This window comes from Gobius niger (assembly GCF_951799975.1).
Source record: "Gobius niger genome assembly, chromosome: 23".
Classification (NCBI taxonomy): domain Eukaryota; kingdom Metazoa; phylum Chordata; class Actinopteri; order Gobiiformes; family Gobiidae; genus Gobius; species Gobius niger.
Window position 1 is genome coordinate 282822 of NC_136874.1, and position 22517 is coordinate 305338.

The 22517-nt window shown below is 42.7% G+C and overlaps 1 protein-coding gene across 1 annotated transcript in view; it reads right to left on the minus strand.

The window, feature by feature from the left end:
• Positions 1–9578: 9578 nt before the first annotated feature.
• Positions 9579–22517, minus strand: part of LOC306981912 (cyclin-dependent kinase 15-like) — a gene marked incomplete at its 5' end in the record, with an annotated part of 34154 nt that continues 21215 nt past the window's right edge. Inside the window, 7 exons of the mRNA XM_079581651.1 lie at positions 9579–9705; positions 12242–12384; positions 12754–12826; positions 12956–13019; positions 14976–15069; positions 15327–15447; positions 15585–15708. Of these exons, the coding sequence (XP_079437777.1) occupies positions 9593–9705; positions 12242–12384; positions 12754–12826; positions 12956–13019; positions 14976–15069; positions 15327–15447; positions 15585–15708 (732 nt within the window). The 3' untranslated portion in view covers positions 9579–9592. The remainder of the gene's footprint in view (positions 9706–12241; positions 12385–12753; positions 12827–12955; positions 13020–14975; positions 15070–15326; positions 15448–15584; positions 15709–22517) is intronic.

The window sequence follows — 22517 nt, forward strand, 5'->3', positions numbered from 1 at the left end:
ACCAAGACACGGCTGTTCACCTAAACTAACAAACTGAACAAGGAGACACTGGTCAGAAATACAACCCCCCAAGATAACTCTGGAGGAGCTGTGAAGTCCTGCCGCTGAGCTGGGGGAATCTGTACATGGGACAACTATAAGTCGTATCTACACAAATCTGGCCTTCATGGACGAGTGGAAGAAGAAAGACATTATTGAAAGGAGGTCATAAGAAATCCCGTTTGAAGTTTGTAGAAGTCATATGGAGGACACAGCTCCATGTGGAAGAAGGAGCTTTGGTCAGATGAGACAAACGTTATGTATGGAGCAAACCTAACACTGCTCATGGTCCTGAGTGCACCATCCCCAGTGTCAAATATACGGGGGGGGCATCATGCTGTGGGGCTGCTTTTCCTCAGCGGGGACTGGGGAGACTGTAAGAATAGAACATGGATGGAGCCAAATACAGGGACATTTTGGAGGAAAACCTGCTGGAGTCACAAGAGAACTGAGGCTGGGGCGGAGCTTCACCTTCAGCAGGACAATGACCCTAAACACAAAGATAAATCTACAATGGAATGGTTCAATAAAAACATATTAATGTGTTAGAATGGCCCAGTCAAAGTCCTGACCTAAATCCTATTGAAAATCTGTGGAATAATCTGAAAACTGCTGTTCACAAACGCTCTCCTTCTAATGTGACAGAGCTGGAGTTGTTTTGTAAAGAGGAATGGGCTAAAATGTCAGTCTCTACATGAGCAAATCTTGTAGAGTCAAACCCCAAAAGACTTGTGCTGTTATTACAGTAAAAGGGGGTTCCACAAAGTATTCACTCATCTGTATGATACTTATGCAAGCCCCACTGTTCACTTTTTTATTTTTTGAAAAATAACAGAATCATGTATCATTTTGCTTTCACTTCACAGTCGTCTGTTACTTGTGTGTGAACGTTCAGTAAAAAAATCAAAATAAAATCTTTATGTTTAGGGTTGTAAACATGACAAAATGTACAAAAAGTTCAAGGTGTCTGAATACTTTCCAGAGGCACATTATTAAAGTCACGTCCCAAAACGTGAAGAAGCTCATGGACCTCAGATATTTACTTCTGAAACCATAACAAACGCGTTGCCACAGGAAACAGGAAGTGGGCTCGCTCAGATAAATGATGTTCTTTCTATTTCACTCCAGGCGTTTTCAATCTGCACCGACTTTCAGCGCGGAGATGTCTTCAGTCAGGTAATAGAAAAACTACTAAAATAATGATGATGATGATGATGAATGATTTTTTTTAAGTCAACTGTTGGTTTCTGGAACATGTAGAGACTTTTGGACGAGATTCAACAGTTATTAGTTTCTCAGCTTCAAACTACAGTGTTTTCTGGATATAAACACTAATGTTAGCGGCTGTTAGACGTGATGGATCCTGTTTTAATGTGTGATTAATCTGATTAGATTCATTCATACTGATAACAGAGAAATGTCTGACTTTTCACAAAAGCTCATTTACCTCTTAATCCCCACCTTTAACCCAGTTCATTTTCTCCAGTTCAGTTAACTTTTACCCAAATCTAAGAGCTTGCAGCCCATAGGACAGAGTAACGCCTCATTTGAAAGCTAAGACCAACAAAAGTCATCTAAACAGACCTTCATGCTCGCTTTGTTTCTGCGTTGCATCATTTTGACTTTTTTCATCCTCGTTTTGTTTCATTTCTTGCTGTTTTGACACTTTTTTCAAGAAGCTTTGAGATTTGGGTAAAGCCAGACTGGAGACGATGTGCTCGGTTCAGGTGGGGGTTAAGAGGTTAAATATCACTGAGTCAGATTTAAGAACTCATTGAGCTCCTACAAAAATCTGCAGACCCCAAATGAGAGTCAGCATCATTTTCAAGTCTGTAACTGGTCGAGGATCATTTAAATGTGGGTTAAAAAAAAATCCCCCAGTGAAAACAGGATTTATTTCAAAAATAAATATAGTAAAAACCTCAAAATCTACTGTTCCAAATTATTATGAACTCATCGTTTCAATACATTTTAAAGCTTGTAATGAACTGAAATTGGTCATTTGTATGTGTAGCATTAGGAGGTCATATTTACTGAAATCAGAAGATATTTCAATCAAAAACATCTAAACAGGTTGAGTTATATTTTACCAAAGGACCTTCTTTGAAAAACTTGTGAGTTTTTGGAGAGTTTCTACTTGGATTTGCAGGATGTCAGAATAGCCTCCCCGAGTATGAGGAAATGATCTGAGCAAAGGCATTTTGAAATACAGACTGAAGGTCCATGTCTTTGGAAACAGTAGATTCACTGTTTGAGGCGCTGCAGTCGAGGGAGAGGAAGAGCACGGACATGATGAAGACGTTTGTAATGAGACTTTTATGTGGATGACACAGCGACTCAGAAGAAGCTGTCCACCTCTTTCTATGTTGATGCTTGGTCAGGATCTGTTTTATGTTGAATAATTCATCTTCAATGAAGGTATTCAGATTGTCATCTGTACTGGTGATTGAAGTCTCCAACGTTTCGCTTCTCATCCAAAAGGCTTCGTCAGCAAAAACGTTCAGTTTCGGGCGCTCATTGCGTGTCTGCCTTTTGCTCCTCGAACCGACGCCTCCTGTCATGAAACAGCAGCAGTTTGAAAGTTTGTGTCTCCGCTGTCCGGGAGAACGAGTGCGAGACGGGCAGGACGCTCACGTACTGATCCTGCCTGACCGATGGAGCAGGGGCACAACACACCGAGAGCAGAGCCGTCTGAACATGGAAATGCACTTCATGTGTGGCTCTGAGGCGGCGCAGCAGCTCTCAAGACACACAAACACTTTCATTTTAAAGATTACTTTAAAATATGAAACCAATGTCAAAGAAGGCATGTTTACTTTTATATAGACTTGTTACAGGTCTCCAGAGGAATATAAACAGACAACCACAAAAGAAATAAAGCTTTCCACGTGATTATTGATTTTAGCAGAGGTGGGCTCCCTGTTATTTACGCTCTCCCATAAAACCCTGTGACCCAAACGTGGTCACTTCATTCCATAACACACAGGCCCAGCTAACGGCCTGGCCCCCCCACAGAAACTGGCACTTCCCACCACTCGCCAACTTCCTCCTAAATAGGACCTGCCCTCAGAGCGGGCGCTGGCCCTTCTGGGGCCCAAAGCAAAAACCCCCACGGGGGCCCGACAGTAGCGTCCCATGGCTATTCGACGAAGAGCGAATCCATTTATGCCCTGGAACTGTTCCAACAGTTCCACTGTTGGAACAGTTCCACTGTTGGAACTGTTCCACTGTTGGAACTGTTCCAACAGTGGAACTGTTCCAACAGTTCCACTGTTGGAACAGTGGAACTGTTGGAACTGTTCCACTGTTGGAACTGTTCCAACAGTGGAACAGTTCCAACAGTGGAACAGTTCCAACAGTTCCACTGTTGGAACTGTTCCACTGTTGGAACTGTTCCAACAGTGGATCTGTTCCAACAGTGGAACTGTTCCAGAGCAGAAGCACTCGCGCTTTGGAAGTGACCGGGGAAGGCGGTCGCTCTCTCCTGCTCCGCTTTGGTGTCACATGTGGCCAAGTAGGCGGAGAGTGAGTGTGTGCGGTCAGAGGCAACTTTATCTATCCCGCGCATTTCGTACACAAGGCAACTCAATGCGCCTTACAAAAGAAAATATGAGAAATTACAATAAGGTTAAGTTAAGGCAAAGCGCATGTATAAAAACATCAAGACATGGGAAACACACAGTACACCTGGGCAGGCGCTGTAGGGGAGGGGCCGCCTGTCCACTGGAGGGCGGGGGAGAACACAGACGCAGAGGGATTTGGGGCGTGGTTAGGGAGGGGATGTGTGTGCACTTATTTGTCCTTGAAATGAATGTTGTGAGTGAATGTGTGTAAATATACACTGCGTTCCAAATTATTATGCAAATTGTACTTTTGTGTCAAAAAGGTAAAAAAAAAAACATTAATAATGGATGGTGTCGTGTCTCGGGCTCTATGAATCACTGACATTAATCTCAGACCTGGGATGATTAGTTTTCAGGTTAAGCCCAGTTAAGGGAAAAACTACTAAAAAAGGGTGTTCCACTTTATTATGCAGATCATTATTTTCAAGCAATAAGGGAAAGAAAAACGGTCTTTCTGCTGATGGAAAGAGTGAAATAGTTGAATGCCTTGGTCTAGGAATGAAAACCTTCGATATTTCATGAAAGATTAAGTGTAATCATCGAACTGATAAGAGATTTGTGGATGATTCAGACACACTCGGGTTTGTGCAGATAAAGGCACAATGAGGACGGTTTCTGCCAGACAAACACATCAGATTAAGAGAACAGATGCTACAAAGCAGCAAACAGGTGTTTGAAGCTGCTGGTGCCTCTGGAGTCTCTGAACATGAAGGTGTAGGACCCTCCAGAGGCTGCAGTTGTGCATAAACCTTCTATCCGGCCTCCCCTAAACTGTTCACTGAAGCTGAAGCAGAAACGGCTGCAGTGGCTCAGAAATACATGAGACTCATTTTCAAACAGTCTTGTTACTGATGAGGCCGTGTAGCCCTGGATGGTTAACTCAATGGAGTAGTGGATGGTTGGTGAATGACCACAATGTCCCAACAAGGCTGTGACGTCAGTAAAGAGGTAGCGGAGTCATGTTTTGGGCCAGAATCATGGTGAGAGAGCTGGTCGGCCCCTTTAGGCCCTTTTAGGCTCCCTGAAGGTGTGAAAATGACCTTTGAAAAATATGCAGAGTTTCTGACTGACCACTTTCTTCTCTGCTACAAAAAGAAGAGCCGTGTTTTCCCAAACAAAATCCTCTTCATCATGACAACGCACCATGTCCTGCTGTAAAGAAAACCTCTGCATCACTGGCTGCTATGGGCCTAAAAGGAGAGAAACTCATGATGTGGACCCCCTCCTCCCCAGACCTCATGATGTGGACCCCCTCCTCCCCTGACCTCAGCCCTATTGAGAACCTTTGGAGCCTCAACAAAAAAAACCTCTATGAGGGTGGGAGGCAGTTTTCATCCAAACAGCAGCTCTGAGGTTATTCTAACATCCTGCAAAGAAATCCAAGCAGAAACTGTCCAAAAACTCACAAGTTTAATGGATTTAAGAATTTTGAAGCTGCTCAAAGAAGCTCCTATGGTAAAATATAACTTGACCTGTTCAGATGTTTTTGATTGAAATAACTTTGATTTCAGTAAATATGACCTCCTAATGCTACACATACAACAAATGACCATTTTCAGTTAATCACAAGCTTTAAAATGTATTGAAACGATGAGTTGCAGAATAATTTGGAACTGTGGATTTTGAGGTTTTTACTATATTTATTTTTGAAAAAAATACTGTTTTCACTGGGAGATTTTTTCCACCACATTTAAATGATCCTCTACCAGTTACAGACTTGAAAATTATGCTGACTCTCATTTGAGTTGACCATTTAGAAAATCTTAGAAAAATGTCATTTGCATAATCATTTGGAACGCAGTGTAATCACAGAAGCGTCAGTCCGTATCTGGTTTAGCTCCGTGACTTGACCTTGAGTGGGGAAAGCTGACGGTGTGGGAGAGATAAGACGTCCAGCTGCTTCAATCTCCTCTCTTATTCCAGTATTAGTTCATCAATTTATAATAAATTAGCTTTTTTATTTTTTCTTGGTCTCAGCATGAGTTCAGTTCTCCAGAGCAGGTCGTTCCTTCAAAGTTCATCCCTTTTCCTTTTGTCCGTCTCCACAGTGAGCTGCCAGGTCGTGCAGAACAGTTACTTTCCTGTATAAGTCCATCACTCGGTCACTCCCTCGGTCACTCACTCGGTCACTCCCTGCTCCAAAGTGCCACAGCAGCGGGTCCGAACTTTCCGACTTTTCCATAAACCAGGGCAAAGCCAAGTCCGTGCCCTGTTATCAAGAGTCCAAATAAGTGAATATCTCTGATGTCTCTGACCGACAGGACCGCGAGGCAAATGATCCACTGACTCCACACGTCCACCTGTGAAAGTCCAGTCAGGGCAGACGACCTCCTCCTGGTCTCACTTTGGGAAAAAACCTCATCAATTGCGCTGAGATTCCAGTTAATCAATTCCATAGTTTAGCGGTTCTGGAGGACAGAGAGCAGGTGGTCCTGTCCCCGTGACAACGCGTGGATTCATCAGTGAAACAACGCCGTAGTTTGACTGAGATGCGGGGCCCTTGAGGCTGCAGGGGCCTTGAGGCTGCGGGGGCCTTGAGGCTGCGGGGGCCTTGAGGCTGCGGGGGCCTTGAGGCTGCGGGGGCCCTGCGCACCTTGCGTTGTCTGCGTATAGGAAGAAACGGCTTAACAGTTTTAATGGTCAGAGGCCATTCCACAAATAAACAGCAAAAAGAAAGCGTTGTCTGGCTGGTGAAACACTGACCTTCAGAGTGAGCACATTGTTCATTAATAACTGTTTGACCCGAACCCTTTGGCAGCAATAACTTATTGTTAACATGTGGTCCATGACTGTTGTGTGCAGAGCGAGCCTGCAGGAGGCGCTGCAGGAGGAGCTGCAGGAGAGGCAGCAGGAGGCGCTGCAGGAGGAGCTGCAGGAGAGGCAGCAGGAGGCGCTGCAGGAGGAGCTGCAGGAGAGGCAGCAGGAGGCGCTGCAGAAGTACATCACTGACACCTTCACGGACATGACGACTGTGAAGAGCTTCAATCAAGAAAGTGAAGAGATTCTGAAGATCCTGGAGGACGCAGATAAAGAGATGGACACCATCCGGAGAGGCACAAAGATGAGTACGACTCCTGCTAACTGCTGCCAGAGACTCCTGCGCTGGTTTCTGCTGTGGGTGGTGTTCCTGGGGTGCCAGTGCTGCTGCTGTGCGGAGGTACTGCAGAGATGGACAGCATATCTGGGACTGCCAGAGGAGGTGGAGGAAGGCATGGAGAAGATGACGACAGAGGAGCGCACCTCAGACCTGGAGGCAGCTCTGGGGCGTGTTCAACAGCAGCTGGAGAACCTACAGGGCCCCCTACAGGCCATGGAGAGGTCAGACACTGAAAACATGGCCACACTGTAAACAAGTGTTTCTCTGTAGGAGCCTGAGCGTGAGTCTGCTGCACTGACCTTCTCTCTGCTGTCACAGGTTGGCAGTGACCTCGGAGCAGGTGTTTCAGCAGGACCTTCAGGCGCAGGTGGACCTCAGGAGAGCGGACCTCAGGGCCGTCCGCAGAGTGCTGTCTGTGGTCAAAGCCGTGAGTCCGTGGCTGACTGTGTTTAAACAAGACCAGATCTTCAAATCCACACTGGGGAACACCCTGGAAACCTTAGAGCCGCTGCAGCTGAGGCTGCAGGCCTTCATCTCAGCCCTGAAGAACATCTGTCGCCTCCTGCAGGACAGGTGAGGAATGTCTCCTGTCAGTGTTGGATCAGTCACTAATGTGCTCTGTTTATAGCGCTGTGATGGAGCTCCAGCTGGACCAGGCTGAGGTCCGTGTGTCTGGGGAGCTGTCAGAGGAACAAGCTGATAAGATCCAGAAGCTGCAGGACATCAGGTAGAAACCAGACAAGGACCTTTAACACAGGACTAAAGCTGATGTTTGTTTCTCCTCTTTCAGGGATGATAAGGACTCTCGCTTGGTGTTCCTGCTCGGAGACCAGGCCCAGATGTTCACAGAGCAGCTGCGAGAGCCTCAGATGACTGAGTGTGTGGAGGATCTGAAGTCTTGTGCTGAGAAGCTGAAGGACATGAGCACTGGCAGACTTTACTCTGCGATGGCCAGCAGCTTCATGGGTGCGGCCGGAGGTGTGGTGTCTCTCACAGGGTTGGGGCTGATGACCTTCACACTGAGAGAAGCTTCCATCCTGCTGCTGACCGGGCTCATATTGTCCGCTCTGAGCGGGCTCACCAGCCTCACCACGCTGATCGCTGACTGGCTGGAGAACAGGAAACAGAAGATGAAAGCCAATTCTGTCAGTGAGCAGCTCAAAGATCACATGAAGGCTCTTCAGCGCTGCCTGAACAGCGCCACCTTCAGCCCGACCGAGAGAATCCCTGAGCAGGACCAGACCACCTCAGGGATTTACATCGGATCCAAAGGTGTTCCTCTGGTCCGATCAATCGACATCATCTCAGATGTGGTCACCAAAGCCACTGCTGCAGAAGAGGCTGATTTCCTGAAGGCGCTCACGAGCCCGTGGACCAAGTCCAAGTTCTCTCGCTGGTTTGGCTTCACCGCCAACTCACTGTTCCTGTACATGGACCTGCGCATCATCTTCCATAACATCTGGGTCCTCTGTAAGAAGAGACAGCCACCAGCAGCGGCGCAGTGGCTGACAGCGAGGGCCGCTCTCTGGAGAGCAGACGTGGAGGACTGGAAGAATATCCGTGACAGTCTGGAGAAAGGTCAACCCCGAGCTGAGAACGACAAACATCTCCTCCAGAGCGCCTTCTATTAGAGGAGGATCTCCAACATCTCCACAGCGCCCTCTATTAGAGCAAAGTGATGAAAGTTAAAGGGTTTGAGGATCTCTCTTTGCTGTAGCTCCAGGTGTCTCTCTGATCATTTCCACTTGTGTCTCAGGCCATACGGTACAATATACTGAAGTATTATTTTGTACTTTGGAAACTACTCCACCTTCATTACATTAGTATCTCTCTCTCTCTTTCATTGTTTCTATTGATGTAAATGCTTTTCTTTAATGTCTTGTGACTGTGGTGTTTTATGGTGATTATGTAAATATCAAAAGACTCTTGGAAACGGAGTAATGAAAGCAGCTGAACTGGGGATCCACGTTTTCTAGTATTTCTATAGTGAGCTGTTTATTGTGCAGAATGTCTCTCATGTGCGTCTTCATGAAGCCACAGCCAATCGTATCATCGTATCAGAGGACGGACGACGGACCCGCTGTGACTTTGGAGCTGAGTGATTTAGAACATGGTCGCTGAGAGTCGCTGCTGTCATGGTGGATCTGTAACTTAATTATAGATTTTTATCTGCAAATAAACTCAAGCTTCCGTATATGGAACGTCACCGTCTCGCCGTCCCTCCTCGTTCTGTGATTGGTCCAAACCCATGCGAATGAGTGGAGCTCACAGAGCACGGGGACCCAGGCTACATCTCCACGATGCAGAAAAGTCTCACACTTTCATCTGTGTTTCTCTGACAGCTTTGATCGGCTTCACTCATTTTATTGCAATAAACAATTGAAACAAAACTGTAAATTCCAAGGCTGTTTTTTCCAAATGAGGTTTTCATTCGTTCCATTTGGAAGGTTTTTAACAGGGATTTTTACAATTCGAAATCCTGCCTGTTTGTTGATGTTTAAACCCCAAAAAACAAGGAGAAATTTGAATTTAGTTCATTCAAAACCTAAACAAGATCCACAAACCCTCTGAGCAAATCTTAGATGAAGATCTTTGAACTAGTCACAATTTGGACTCACAACTAGCTTTTAGTTTCTTCATTTCTTCATTATTTATATCCGTTTGTCCTGCAGCGTCTCACTTTAAGATCTGCATATAACTCCAAAACAAACCTTTTACAAAGTTCCAAACCTACATTTGAAACATGACTAACAAAGTGCTTTTGTTAGTCCTTCAGTCTCTTTGGTTTCTTCAACACAAACTCATGTCTGACTCCAGTTTCGCCTCCGTGACGTCACCAGAACTTGGCTCGGCCCAGGACGGACGGTCTGACTCTGGACCCGGAGGAGAAGCGGTCCCGGACCTCGGCCTCCAGACTCACCCCGGGGACTTTAAAGATGGACTCCACTGGAAACACAGAGGAGTCATGTGACAGGAAGTGATCATGGACTCATCCTGTCACATGACTCCACTGGGAACACAGAGGAGTCATGTGACAGGAAGTGATCATGGACTCATCCTGTCACATGACTCCACTGGGAACACAGAGGAGTCATGTGACAGGAAGTGATCATGGACTCATCCTGTCACATGACTCCACTGGGAACACAGAGCAGTCATGTGACAGGAAGTGATCATGGACTCATCCTGTCACATGACTCCACTGGAAACACAGAGGAGTCATGTGACAGGAAGTGATCATGGACTCATCCTGTCACATGACTCCACTGGGAACACAGAGGAGTCATGTGACAGGAAGTGATCATGGACTCATCCTGTCACATGACTCCACTGGGAACACAGAGGAGTCATGTGACAGGAAGTGATCATGGACTCATCCTGTCACATGACTCCACTGGGAACACAGAGCAGTCATGTGACAGGAAGTGATCATGGACTCATCCTGTCACATGACTCCACTGGGAACACAGAGGAGTCATGTGACAGGAAGTGATCATGGACTCATCCTGTCACATGACTCCTCTGGAAACACAGAGGAGTCATGTGACAGGAAGTGATCCTGGACTCATCCTGTCACATGACTCCACTGGGAACACAGAGCAGTCATGTGACAGGAAGTCAGTTTACTCAAGTACATGTGACAGGAAGTGATCATGGACTCATCCTGTCACATGACTCCACTGGGAACACAGAGGAGTCATGTGACAGGAAGTGATCATGGACTCATCCTGTCACATGACTCCTCTGGAAACACAGAGGAGTCATGTGACAGGAAGTGATCATGGATTCATCCTGTCACATGACTCCACTGGGAACACAGAGGAGTCATGTGACAGGAAGTGATCCTGGACTCATCCTGTCACATGACTCCACTGGGAACACAGAGCAGTCATGTGACAGGAAGTGATCCTGGACTCATCCTGTCACATGACTCCACTGGGAACACAGAGCAGTCATGTGACAGGAAGTGATCATGGACTCATCCTGTCACATGACTCCACTGGGAACACAGAGGAGTCATGTGACAGGAAGTGATCATGGACTCATCCTGTCACATGACTCCTCTGGAAACACAGAGGAGTCATGTGACAGGAAGTGATCATGGATTCATCCTGTCACATGACTCCACTGGGAACACAGAGCAGTCATGTGACAGGAAGTGATCCTGGACTCATCCTGTCACATGACTCCACTGGGAACACAGAGCAGTCATGTGACAGGAAGTGATCCTGGACTCATCCTGTCACATGACTCCACTGGGAACACAGAGCAGTCATGTGACAGGAAGTGATCATGGACTCATCCTGTCACATGACTCCACTGGGAACACAGAGGAGTCATGTGACAGGAAGTGATCCTGGACTCATCCTGTCACATGACTCCACTGGAAACACAGAGCAGTCATGTGACAGGAAGTGATCATGGACTCATCCTGTCACATGACTCCTCTGGGAACACAGAGCAGTCATGTGACAGGAAGTGATCATGGACTCATCCTGTCACATGACTCCACTGGGAACACAGAGCAGTCATGTGACAGGAAGTCAGCTACTCATGTCATGTGACAGGAGGTTACTATGGATGAAGCTGAAGTATTTGTGCTGCAGTACTCACAGTCGTGTATACTGTGTACTCCTGAGGGCAGGGAGCTGAAGTATTTGTGTAGTAGTACTCACAGTCATGTATACTGTGTACTCCTGAGGGCAGGGAGCTGAAGTATTTGTGCTGCAGTACTCACAGTCATGTATACTGTGTACTCCTGAGGGCAGGGAGCTGAAGTATTTGTGCTGCAGTACTCACAGTCGTGTATACTGTGTACTCCTGAGGGCAGGGAGCTGAAGTATTTGTGCTGCAGTACTCACAGTCATGTATACTGTGTACTCCTGAGGGCAGGGAGCTGAAGTATTTGTGCTGCAGTACTCACAGTCATGTATACTGTGTACTCCTGAGGGCAGGGAGCTGAAGTATTTGTGCTGCAGTACTCACAGTCATGTATACTGTGTACTCCTGAGGGCAGGGAGCTGAAGTATTTGTGCTGCAGTACTCACAGTCATGTATACTGTGTACTCCTGAGGGCAGGGAGCTGAAGTATTTGTGCTGCAGTACTCACAGTCATGTATACTGTGTACTCCTGAGGGCAGGGAGCTGAAGTATTTGTGCTGCAGTACTCACAGTCATGTATACTGTGTACTCCTGAGGGCAGGGAGCTGAAGTATTTGTGCTGCAGTACTCACAGTCGTGTATACTGTGTACTCCTGAGGGCAGGGAGCTGAAGTATTTGTGCTGCAGTACTCACAGTCATGTATACTGTGTACTCCTGAGGGCAGGGAGCTGAAGTATTTGTGCTGCAGTACTCACAGTCATGTATACTGTGTACTCCTGAGGGCAGGGAGCTGAAGTATTTGTGCTGCAGTACTCACAGTCATGTATACTGTGTACTCCTGAGGGCAGGGAGCTGAAGTATTTGTGCTGCAGTACTCACAGTCGTGTATACTGTGTACTCCTGAGGGCAGGGAGCTGAAGTATTTGTGCTGCAGGGCGTCTGGAGCCGACAGTCGGACTCGGGGGTCGGGTCTGAGCAGGTTCTGGACCAGGTCCTCGGTCTTAGACGGGAGCCGCCCCAGCCTGGACCAAAACACCGAGAAAACAGAGAAACCAGACAGTGTGAGGACAGGAGGGCTAGCACTAGCCTAGCATCAGCCTAGCACTAGCCTAGCACTAGCCTAGCATCAGCCTAGCATCAGCCTAGCACTAGCCTAGCATCAGCCTAGCACTAGCCTAGCATCAGCCTAGCACTAGCCTAGCATCAGCCTGGCATTAGCCTGGCACTAGCCTAGCGCCACTAGGCTCTTCAAATATAAGAACTGCATGAATGACATAAAACAATCTCTCATAAATCAGCAACACTCTGATAAGCCTGTGTCAAACATCCTGAACTGAAAGAGTTTCTGGCTTAAACAAAGGGATTGAGGTAAATGTTTCATAAACACTGACCTTTTCCAGACGCTGCGCAGAGAGCGCGCCTCACAGCGAGGGCGCGCCTCACAGCGAGGGCCTCCCAAACCCTCTGTGAACACATTATTATCCATCATTAACACATTATTATTCATCATAAACACATTATTATCCATCATAAACACAATATTATCCATCATAAACACGTCCCAGAGACAGGACTAAACATGAGGAGTTGAACCTGTGCTGTAGTTTGGCAGCAGAGACACTCCAGGCCAAGTCTCCTCAGACGGGACTCCCACGACCTGAACAAAAAGACCAGGGCGACCTTTATGACCAAGACCATGATGCTGGTGCTAACTAACATAGCCACTTTAGCATAGGAACCTCTGATGCTAACTATCATGGCCACTTTAGCATAGGGACCTCTGGTGCTAACTAACATAGCCACTTTAGCATAGGGACCTCTGGTGCTAACTATCATAGCCACTTTAGCATAGGGACCTCTGATGCTAACTATCATGGCCACTTTAGCATAGGGACCTCTGGTGCTAACTAACATAGCCACTTTAGCATAGGGACCTCTGGTGCTAACTATCATAGCCACTTTAGCATAGGGACCTCTGATGCTAACTATCATGGCCACTTTAGCATAGGGACCTCTGGTGCTAACTAACATAGCCACTTTAGCATAGGGACCTCTGGTGCTAACTATCATAGCCACTTTAGCATAGGGACCTCTGATGCTAACTATCATGGCCACTTTAGCATAGGGACCTCTGGTGCTAACTAACATAGCCACTTTAGCATAGGGACCTCTGGTGCTAACTATCATAGTCACTTTAGCATAGGGACCTCTGGTGCTAACTATTATAGCCACTTTAGCATAGGGACCTCTGGTGCTAACTAACATAGCCACTTTAGCATAGGGACCTCTGGTGCTAACTATCATGGCCACTTTAGCATAGGGACCTCTGGTGCTAACTAACATAGCCACTTTAGCATAGGGACCTCTGGTGCTAACTATCATAGTCACTTTAGCATAGGGACCTCTGGTGCTAACTATTATAGCCACTTTAGCATAGGGACCTCTGATGCTAACTATCATAGCCACTTTAGCATAGGGACCTCTGGTGCTAACTATTATAGCCACTTTAGCATAGGGACCTCTGATGCTAACTATCATAGCCACTTTAGCATAGGGACCTCTGATGCTAACTATCATGGCCACTTTAGCATAGGGACCTCTGGTGCTAACTATCATAGCCACTTTAGCATAGGGACCTCTGGTGCTAACTATCATAGCCACTTTAGCATAGGGACCTCTGGTGCTAACTATCATAGCCACTTTAGCATAGGGACCTCTGATGCTAACTATCATAGCCACTTTAGCATAGGGACCTCTGATGCTAACTATCATAGCCACTTTAGCATAGGGACCTCTGATGCTAACTATCATAGCCACTTTAGCATAGGGACCTCTGGTGCTAACTATCATAGCCACTTTAGCATAGGGACCTCTGGTGCTAACTATCATAGCCACTTTAGCATAGGTACCTCTGATGCTAACTATCATAGCCACTTTAGCATAGGGACCTCTGATGCTAACTATCATAGCCACTTTAGCATAGGGACCTCTGATGCTTACTATCGTAGCCACTTTAGCATAGGGACCTCTGATGCTAACTATCATAGCCACTTTAGCATAGTGACCTCTGATGCTAACTATCATAGCCACTTTAGCATAGGGACCTCTGATGCTTACTATCATAGCCACTTTAGCATAGGGACCTCTGATGCTAACTATCATAGCCACTTTAGCATAGGGACCTCTGATGCTTACTATCGTAGCCACTTTAGCATAGGGACCTCTGATGCTAACTATCATAGCCACTTTAGCATAGGGACCTCTGGTGCTAACTATCGTAGCCACTTTAGCATAGGGACCTCTGATGCTTACTATCGTAGCCACTTTAGCATAGGGACCTCTGATGCTAACTATCATAGCCACTTTAGCATAGGGACCTCTGGTGCTAACGAACCAGTGATTAGGAGCTATGTGCCAAGAGGTCAGTGTTAGAGCAAAGGTTAAGGGTCAGAGGTCAGAGTTAGAGCAAAGGTTCAGGGTCAGAGGTCAGTGTCAGAGCAAAGGTTAAGGGTCAGAGGTCAGTGTCAGAGCAAAGGTGAAGGGTCAAAGGTCAGAGCTTAGAGGCTGTGATGTGATGGTTTCAGCCTGAGTCACAGTTTGTGATGAAACTCACAGAGAAGATCTTCCAGAGCTGCTCAGAGATGTCTGAGAGTCCAGGGAACGCCGGCGCCCCCTGCAGCATCTCCACCAGAATGCACCCGGCCCCCCTGGAACCACAGGAGCCTCAGTCCCGGGTCAGAGTCTGGGTCATGGTCCTGATCTGAGTCTGGGTCAGAGTCTGGGTCATGGTCCTGGTCCGGGTCAGAGTCTGGGTCCTGGTCTGGGTCAGAGTCTGGGTCAGAGTCTGGGTCATGGTCAGGGTCCTGGTCAGAGTCTGGGTCCTGGTCTGGGTCAGAGTCTGGGTCATGGTCTGGGTCCTGGTCTGAGTCTGGGTCAGGGTCCTGGTCCTGGTCCGGGTCAGTACCACATGTCCAGGGCGCTGCTGTAGTCCGTGGACCCGAGCAGGACTTCAGGAGGTCGGTACCACAGCGTGACCACCTCCGACGAGAAGGTCTGACACGGGACCGACTTAGAGCGAGCCAAACCTGGACCAGAACAGACCAGGTTTAAGTCTCAGAGCCAAACCTGGACCAGAACAGACCGGGTTTAAGTCCTAGAGCCAAACCTGGACCAGAACAGACCGGGTTTAAGTCTTCTCTGGTTTAGTTTCTTCTGGACTCACCGAAGTCGGCCAGCTTGAGTTCTCCTCTGAAGCTGATCAGGAGGTTCTGAGGCTTCAGGTCTCGATGGAGGATCTTCTGTTTGTGAACGAAACTCAGGCCTCGTAGCAGCTGGAAACTAAACAACTACAGAGACAAAGAAACTAAACAACTACAGACACAAAGAAACTAAACAACTACAGAGACAAAGAAACTAAACAACTACAGAGACAAAGAAACTAAACAACTACAGAGACAAAGAAACTAAACAACTACAGACACAAAGAAACTAAACAACTACAGAGACACAAAGAAACTAAACAACTACAGAGACAAAGAAACTAAACAACTACAGACACAAAGAAACTAAACAACTACAGACACAAAGAAACTAAACAACTACAGACACAAAGAAACTAAACAACTACAGACACAAAGAAACTAAACAACTACAGACACAAAGAAACTAAACAACTACAGAGACAAAGAAACTAAACAACTACAGAGACAAAGAAACTAAACAACTACAGACACAAAGAAACTAAACAACTACAAACACAAAGAAACTAAACAACTACAGAGACACAAAGAAACTAAACAACTACAGACACAAAGAAACTAAACAACTACAGACACAAAGAAACTAAACAACTACAGAGACACAAAGAAACTAAACAACTACAGACACAAAGAAACTAAACAACTACAGACACAAAGAAACTAAACAACTACAGAGACACAAAGAAACTAAACAACTACAGAGACAAAGAAACTAAACAACTACAGACACAAAGAAACTAAACAACTACAGACACAAAGAAACTAAACAACTACAGAGACAAAGAAACTAAACAACTACAGACACAAAGAAACTAAACAACTACAGAGACACAAAGAAACTAAACAACTACAGAGACAAAGAAACTAAACAACTACAGAGACAAAGAAACTAAACAACTACAGAGACAAAGAAACTAAACAACTACAGACACAAAGAAACTAAACAACTACAGACACAAAGAAACTAAACAACTACAGACACAAAGAAACTAAACAACTACAGAGACACAAAGAAACTAAACAACTACAGACACAAAGAAACTAAACAACTACAGACACAAAGAAACTAAACAACTACAGACACAAAGAAACTAAACAACTACAGAGACAAAGAAACTAAACAACTACAGAGACAAAGAAACTAAACAACTACAGACACAAAGAAACTAAACAACTACAGACACAAAGAAACTAAACAACTACAGAGACAAAGAAACTAAACAACTACAGAGACAAAGAAACTAAACAACTACAGAGACAAAGAAACTAAACAACTACAGAGACAAAGAAACTAAACAACTACAGAGACAAAGAAACTAAACAACTACAGACACAAAGAAACTAAACAACTACAGACACAAAGAAACTAAACAACTACAGAGACACAAAGAAACTAAACAACTACAGACACAAAGAAACTAAACAACTACAGACACAAAGGAACTAAACAACTACAGAGACACAAAGAAACTAAACAACTACAGACACAAAGAAACTAAACAACTACAGACACAAAGAAACTAAACAACTACAGAGACAAAGAAACTAAACAACTACAGACACAAAGAAACTAAACAACTACAGACACAAAGAAACTAAACAACTACAGACACAAAGAAACTAAACAACTACAGACACAAAGAAACTAAACAACTACAGACACAAAGAAACTAAACAACTACAGACACAAAGAAACTAAACAACTACAGAGACAAAGAAACTAAACAACTACAGAGACAAAGAAACTAAACAACTACAGAGACAAAGAAACTAAACAACTACAGAGACAAAGAAACTAAATAACTACAGAGACAAAGAAACTAAATAACTACAGACACAAAGAAACTAAACAACTACAGAGACACAAAGAAACTAAACAACTACAGAGACACAAAGAAACTAAACAACTACAGAGACAAAGAAACTAAACAACTACAGAGACACAAAGAAACTAAACAACTACAGACACAAAGAAACTAAACAACTACAGAGACACAAAGAAACTAAACAACTACAGAGACAAAGAAACTAAACAACTACAGAGACACAAAGAAACTAAACAACTACAGAGACAAAGAAACTAAACAACTACAGACACAAAGAAACTAAACAACTACAGACACAAAGAAACTAAACAACTACAGAGACAAAGAAACTAAACAACTACAGAGACACAAAGAAACTAAACAACTACAGACACAAAGAAACTAAACAACTACAGACACAAAGAAACTAAACAACTACAGACACAAAGAAACTAAACAACTACAGACACAAAGAAACTAAACAACTACAGACACAAAGAAACTAAACAACTACAGAGACAAAGAAACTAAACAACTACAGAGACACAAAGAAACTAAACAACTACAGACACAAAGAAACTAAACAACTACAGACACAAAGAAACTAAACAACTACAGACACAAAGAAACTAAACAACTACAGACACAAAGAAACTAAACAACTACAGACACAAAGAAACTAAACAACTACAGACACAAAGAAACTAAACAACTACAGAGACAAAGAAACTAAACAACTACAGAGACACAAAGAAACTAAACAACTACAGACACAAAGAAACTAAACAACTACAGAGACAAAGAAACTAAACAACTACAGACACAAAGAAACTAAACAACTACAGAGACAAAGAAACTAAACAACTACAGACACAAAGAAACTAAACAACTACAGACACAAAGAAACTAAACAACTACAAAGACAAAGAAACTAAACAACTACAGACACAAAGAAACTAAACAACTACAGAGACACAAAGAAACTAAACAACTACAGAGACACAAAGAAACTAAACAACTACAAAGACAAAGAAACTAAACAACTACAAACACAAAGAAACTAAACAACTACAGAGACAAAGAAACTAAACAACTACAGACACAAAGAAACTAAACAACTACAGACACAAAGAAACTAAACAACTACAGAGACAAAGAAACTAAACAACTACAGAGACACAAAGAAACTAAACAACTACAGAGACAAAGAAACTAAACAACTACAGAGACACAAAGAAACTAAACAACTACAGACACAAAGAAACTAAACAACTACAGAGACAAAGAAACTAAACAACTACAGACACAAAGAAACTAAACAACTACAGAGACACAAAGAAACTAAACAACTACAGAGACACAAAGAAACTAAACAACTACAGACACAAAGAAACTAAACAACTACAGAGACACAAAGAAACTAAACAACTACAGACACAAAGAAACTAAACAACTACAGAGACACAAAGAAACTAAACAACTACAGAGACACAAAGAAACTAAACAACTACAGACACAAAGAAACTAAACAACTACAGAGACAAAGAAACTAAACAACTACAGAGACAAAGAAACTAAACAACTACAGACACAAAGAAACTAAACAACTACAGACACAAAGAAACTAAACAACTACAGAGACACAGAAACTAAACAACTACAGAGACAAAGAAACTAAACAACTACAGACACAAAGAAACTAAACAACTACAGAGACACAAAGAAACTAAACAACTAGAGACACAAAGAAACTAAACAACTACAGACACAAAGAAACTAAACAACTACAGACACAAAGAAACTAAACAACTACAGACACAAAGAAACTAAACAACTACAGAGACACAAAGAAACTAAACAACTACAGACACAAAGAAACTAAACAACTACAGAGACACAAAGAAACTAAACAACTAGAGACACAAAGAAACTAAACAACTACAGAGACACAAAGAAACTAAACAACTACAGAGACACAAAGAAACTAAACAACTACAGAGACACAAAGAAACTAAACAACTACAGACACAAAGAAACTAAACAACTACAGAGACAAAGAAACTAAACAACTACAGAGACAAAGAAACTAAACAACTACAGAGACACAAAGAAACTAAACAACTACAGACACAAAGAAACTAAACAACTACAGAGACACAGAAACTAAACAACTACAGAGACACAAAGAAACTAAACAACTACAGAGACACAAAGAAACTAAACAACTACAGAGACACAGAAACTAAACAACTACAGAGACACAAAGAAACTAAACAACTACAGAGACACAAAGAAACTAAACAACTACAGACACAAAGAAACTAAACAACTACAGACACAAAGAAACTAAACAACTACAGACACAAAGAAACTAAACAACTACAGAGACAAAGAAACTAAACAACTACAGACACAAAGAAACTAAACAACTACAGACACAAAGAAACTAAACAACTACAGAGACACAAAGAAACTAAACAACTACAGAGACAAAGAAACTAAACAACTACAGAGACACAAAGAAACTAAACAACTACAGAGACAAAGAAACTAAACAACTACAGAGACAAAGAAACTAAACAACTACAGAGACACAAAGAAACTAAACAACTACAGACACAAAGAAACTAAACAACTACAGAGACACAAAGAAACTAAACAACTACAGAGACACAAAGAAACTAAACAACTACAGAGACACAAAGAAACTAAACAACTACAGAGACACAAAGAAACTAAACAACTACAGAGACACAAAGAAACTAAACAACTACAGACACAAAGAAACTAAACAACTACAGAGACACAAAGAAACTAAACAACTACAGAGACAAAGAAACTAAACAACTACAGAGACAAAGAAACTAAACAACTACAGAGACACAAAGAAACTAAACAACTACAGAGACACAAAGAAACTAAACAACTACAGAGACAAAGAAACTAAACAACTACAGAGACACAAAGAAACTAAACAACTACAGACACAAAGAAACTAAACAACTACAGACACAAAGAAACTAAACAACTACAGAGACACAAAGAAACTAAACAACTACAGAGACACAAAGAAACTAAACAACTACAGACACAAAGAAACTAAACAACTACAGACACAAAGAAACTAAACAACTACAGAGACAAAGAAACTAAACAACTACAGACACAAAGAAACTAAACAACGACAGAGACACAAAGAAACTAAACAACTACAGAGACAAAGAAACTAAACAACTACAGAGACAAAGAAACTAAACAACTACAGACACAAAGAAACTAAACAACTACAGACACAAAGAAACTAAACAACTACAGAGACACAGAAACTAAACAACTACAGAGACAAAGAAACTAAACAACTACAGAGACAAAGAAACTAAACAACTACAGAGACACAAAGAAACTAAACAACTACAGAGACACAAAGAAACTAAACAACTACAGAGACACAAAGAAACTAAACAACTACAGACACAAAGAAACTAAACAACTACAGACACAAAGAAACTAAACAACTACAGAGACAAAGAAACTAAACAACTACAGACACAAAGAAACTAAACAACTACAGAGACAAAGAAACTAAACAACTACAGACACAAAGAAACTAAACAACTACAGAGACACAAAGAAACTAAACAACTACAGAGACACAAAGAAACTAAACAACTACAGACACAAAGAAACTAAACAACTACAGACACAAAGAAACTAAACAACTACAGAGACAAAGAAACTAAACAACTACAGAGACAAAGAAACTAAACAACTACAGACACAAAGAAACTAAACAACTACAGACACAAAGAAACTAAACAACTACAGACACAAAGAAACTAAACAACTACAGAGACAGGAAGAAACTAAACAACTACAGAGACAAAGAAACTAAACAACTACAGAGACAAAGAAACTAAACAACTACAGAGACACAAAGAAACTAAACAACTACAGAGACACAAAGAAACTAAACAACTACAGAGACAAAGAAACTAAACAACTACAGAGACACAAAGAAACTAAACAACTACAGAGACACAAAGAAACTAAACAACTACAGAGACACAAAGAAACTAAACAACTACAGAGACACAAAGAAACTAAACAACTACAGAGACAAAGAAACTAAACAACTACAGAGACACAAAGAAACTAAACAACTACAGACACAAAGAAACTAAACAACTACAGAGACACAAAGAAACTAAACAACTACAGAGACACAAAGAAACTAAACAACTACAGAGACACAAAGAAACTAAACAACTACAGAGACAAAGAAACTAAACAACTACAAACACAAAGAAACTAAACAACTACAGAGACACAGAAACTAAACAACTACAGAGACACAAAGAAACTAAACAACTACAGAGACAAAGAAACTAAACAACTACAGAGACAAAGAAACTAAACAACTACAGACACAAAGAAACTAAACAACTACAGACACAAAGAAACTAAACAACTACAGAGACACAAAGAAACTAAACAACTACAGACACAAAGAAACTAAACAACTACAGAGACAAAGAAACTAAACAACTACAGACACAAAGAAACTAAACAACTACAGAGACACAGAAACTAAACAACTACAAACACAAAGAAACTAAACAACTACAGAGACACAGAAACTAAACAACTACAGACACAAAGAAACTAAACAACTACAGACACAAAGAAACTAAACAACTACAGACACAAAGAAACTAAACAACTACAAACACAAAGAAACTAAACAACTACAGAGACAAAGAAACTAAACAACTACAGACACAAAGAAACTAAACAACTACAAACACAAAGAAACTAAACAACTACAGACACAAAGAAACTAAACAACTACAAACACAAAGAAACTAAACAACTACAGACACAAAGAAACTAAACAACTACAAACACAAAGAAACTAAACAACTACAGACACAAAGAAACTAAACAACTACAGACACAAAGAAACTAAACAACTACAGACACAAAGAAACTAAACAACTACAGAGACAAAGAAACTAAACAACTACAGACACAAAGAAACTAAACAACTACAGAGACACAGAAACTAAACAACTACAGAGACAAAGAAACTAA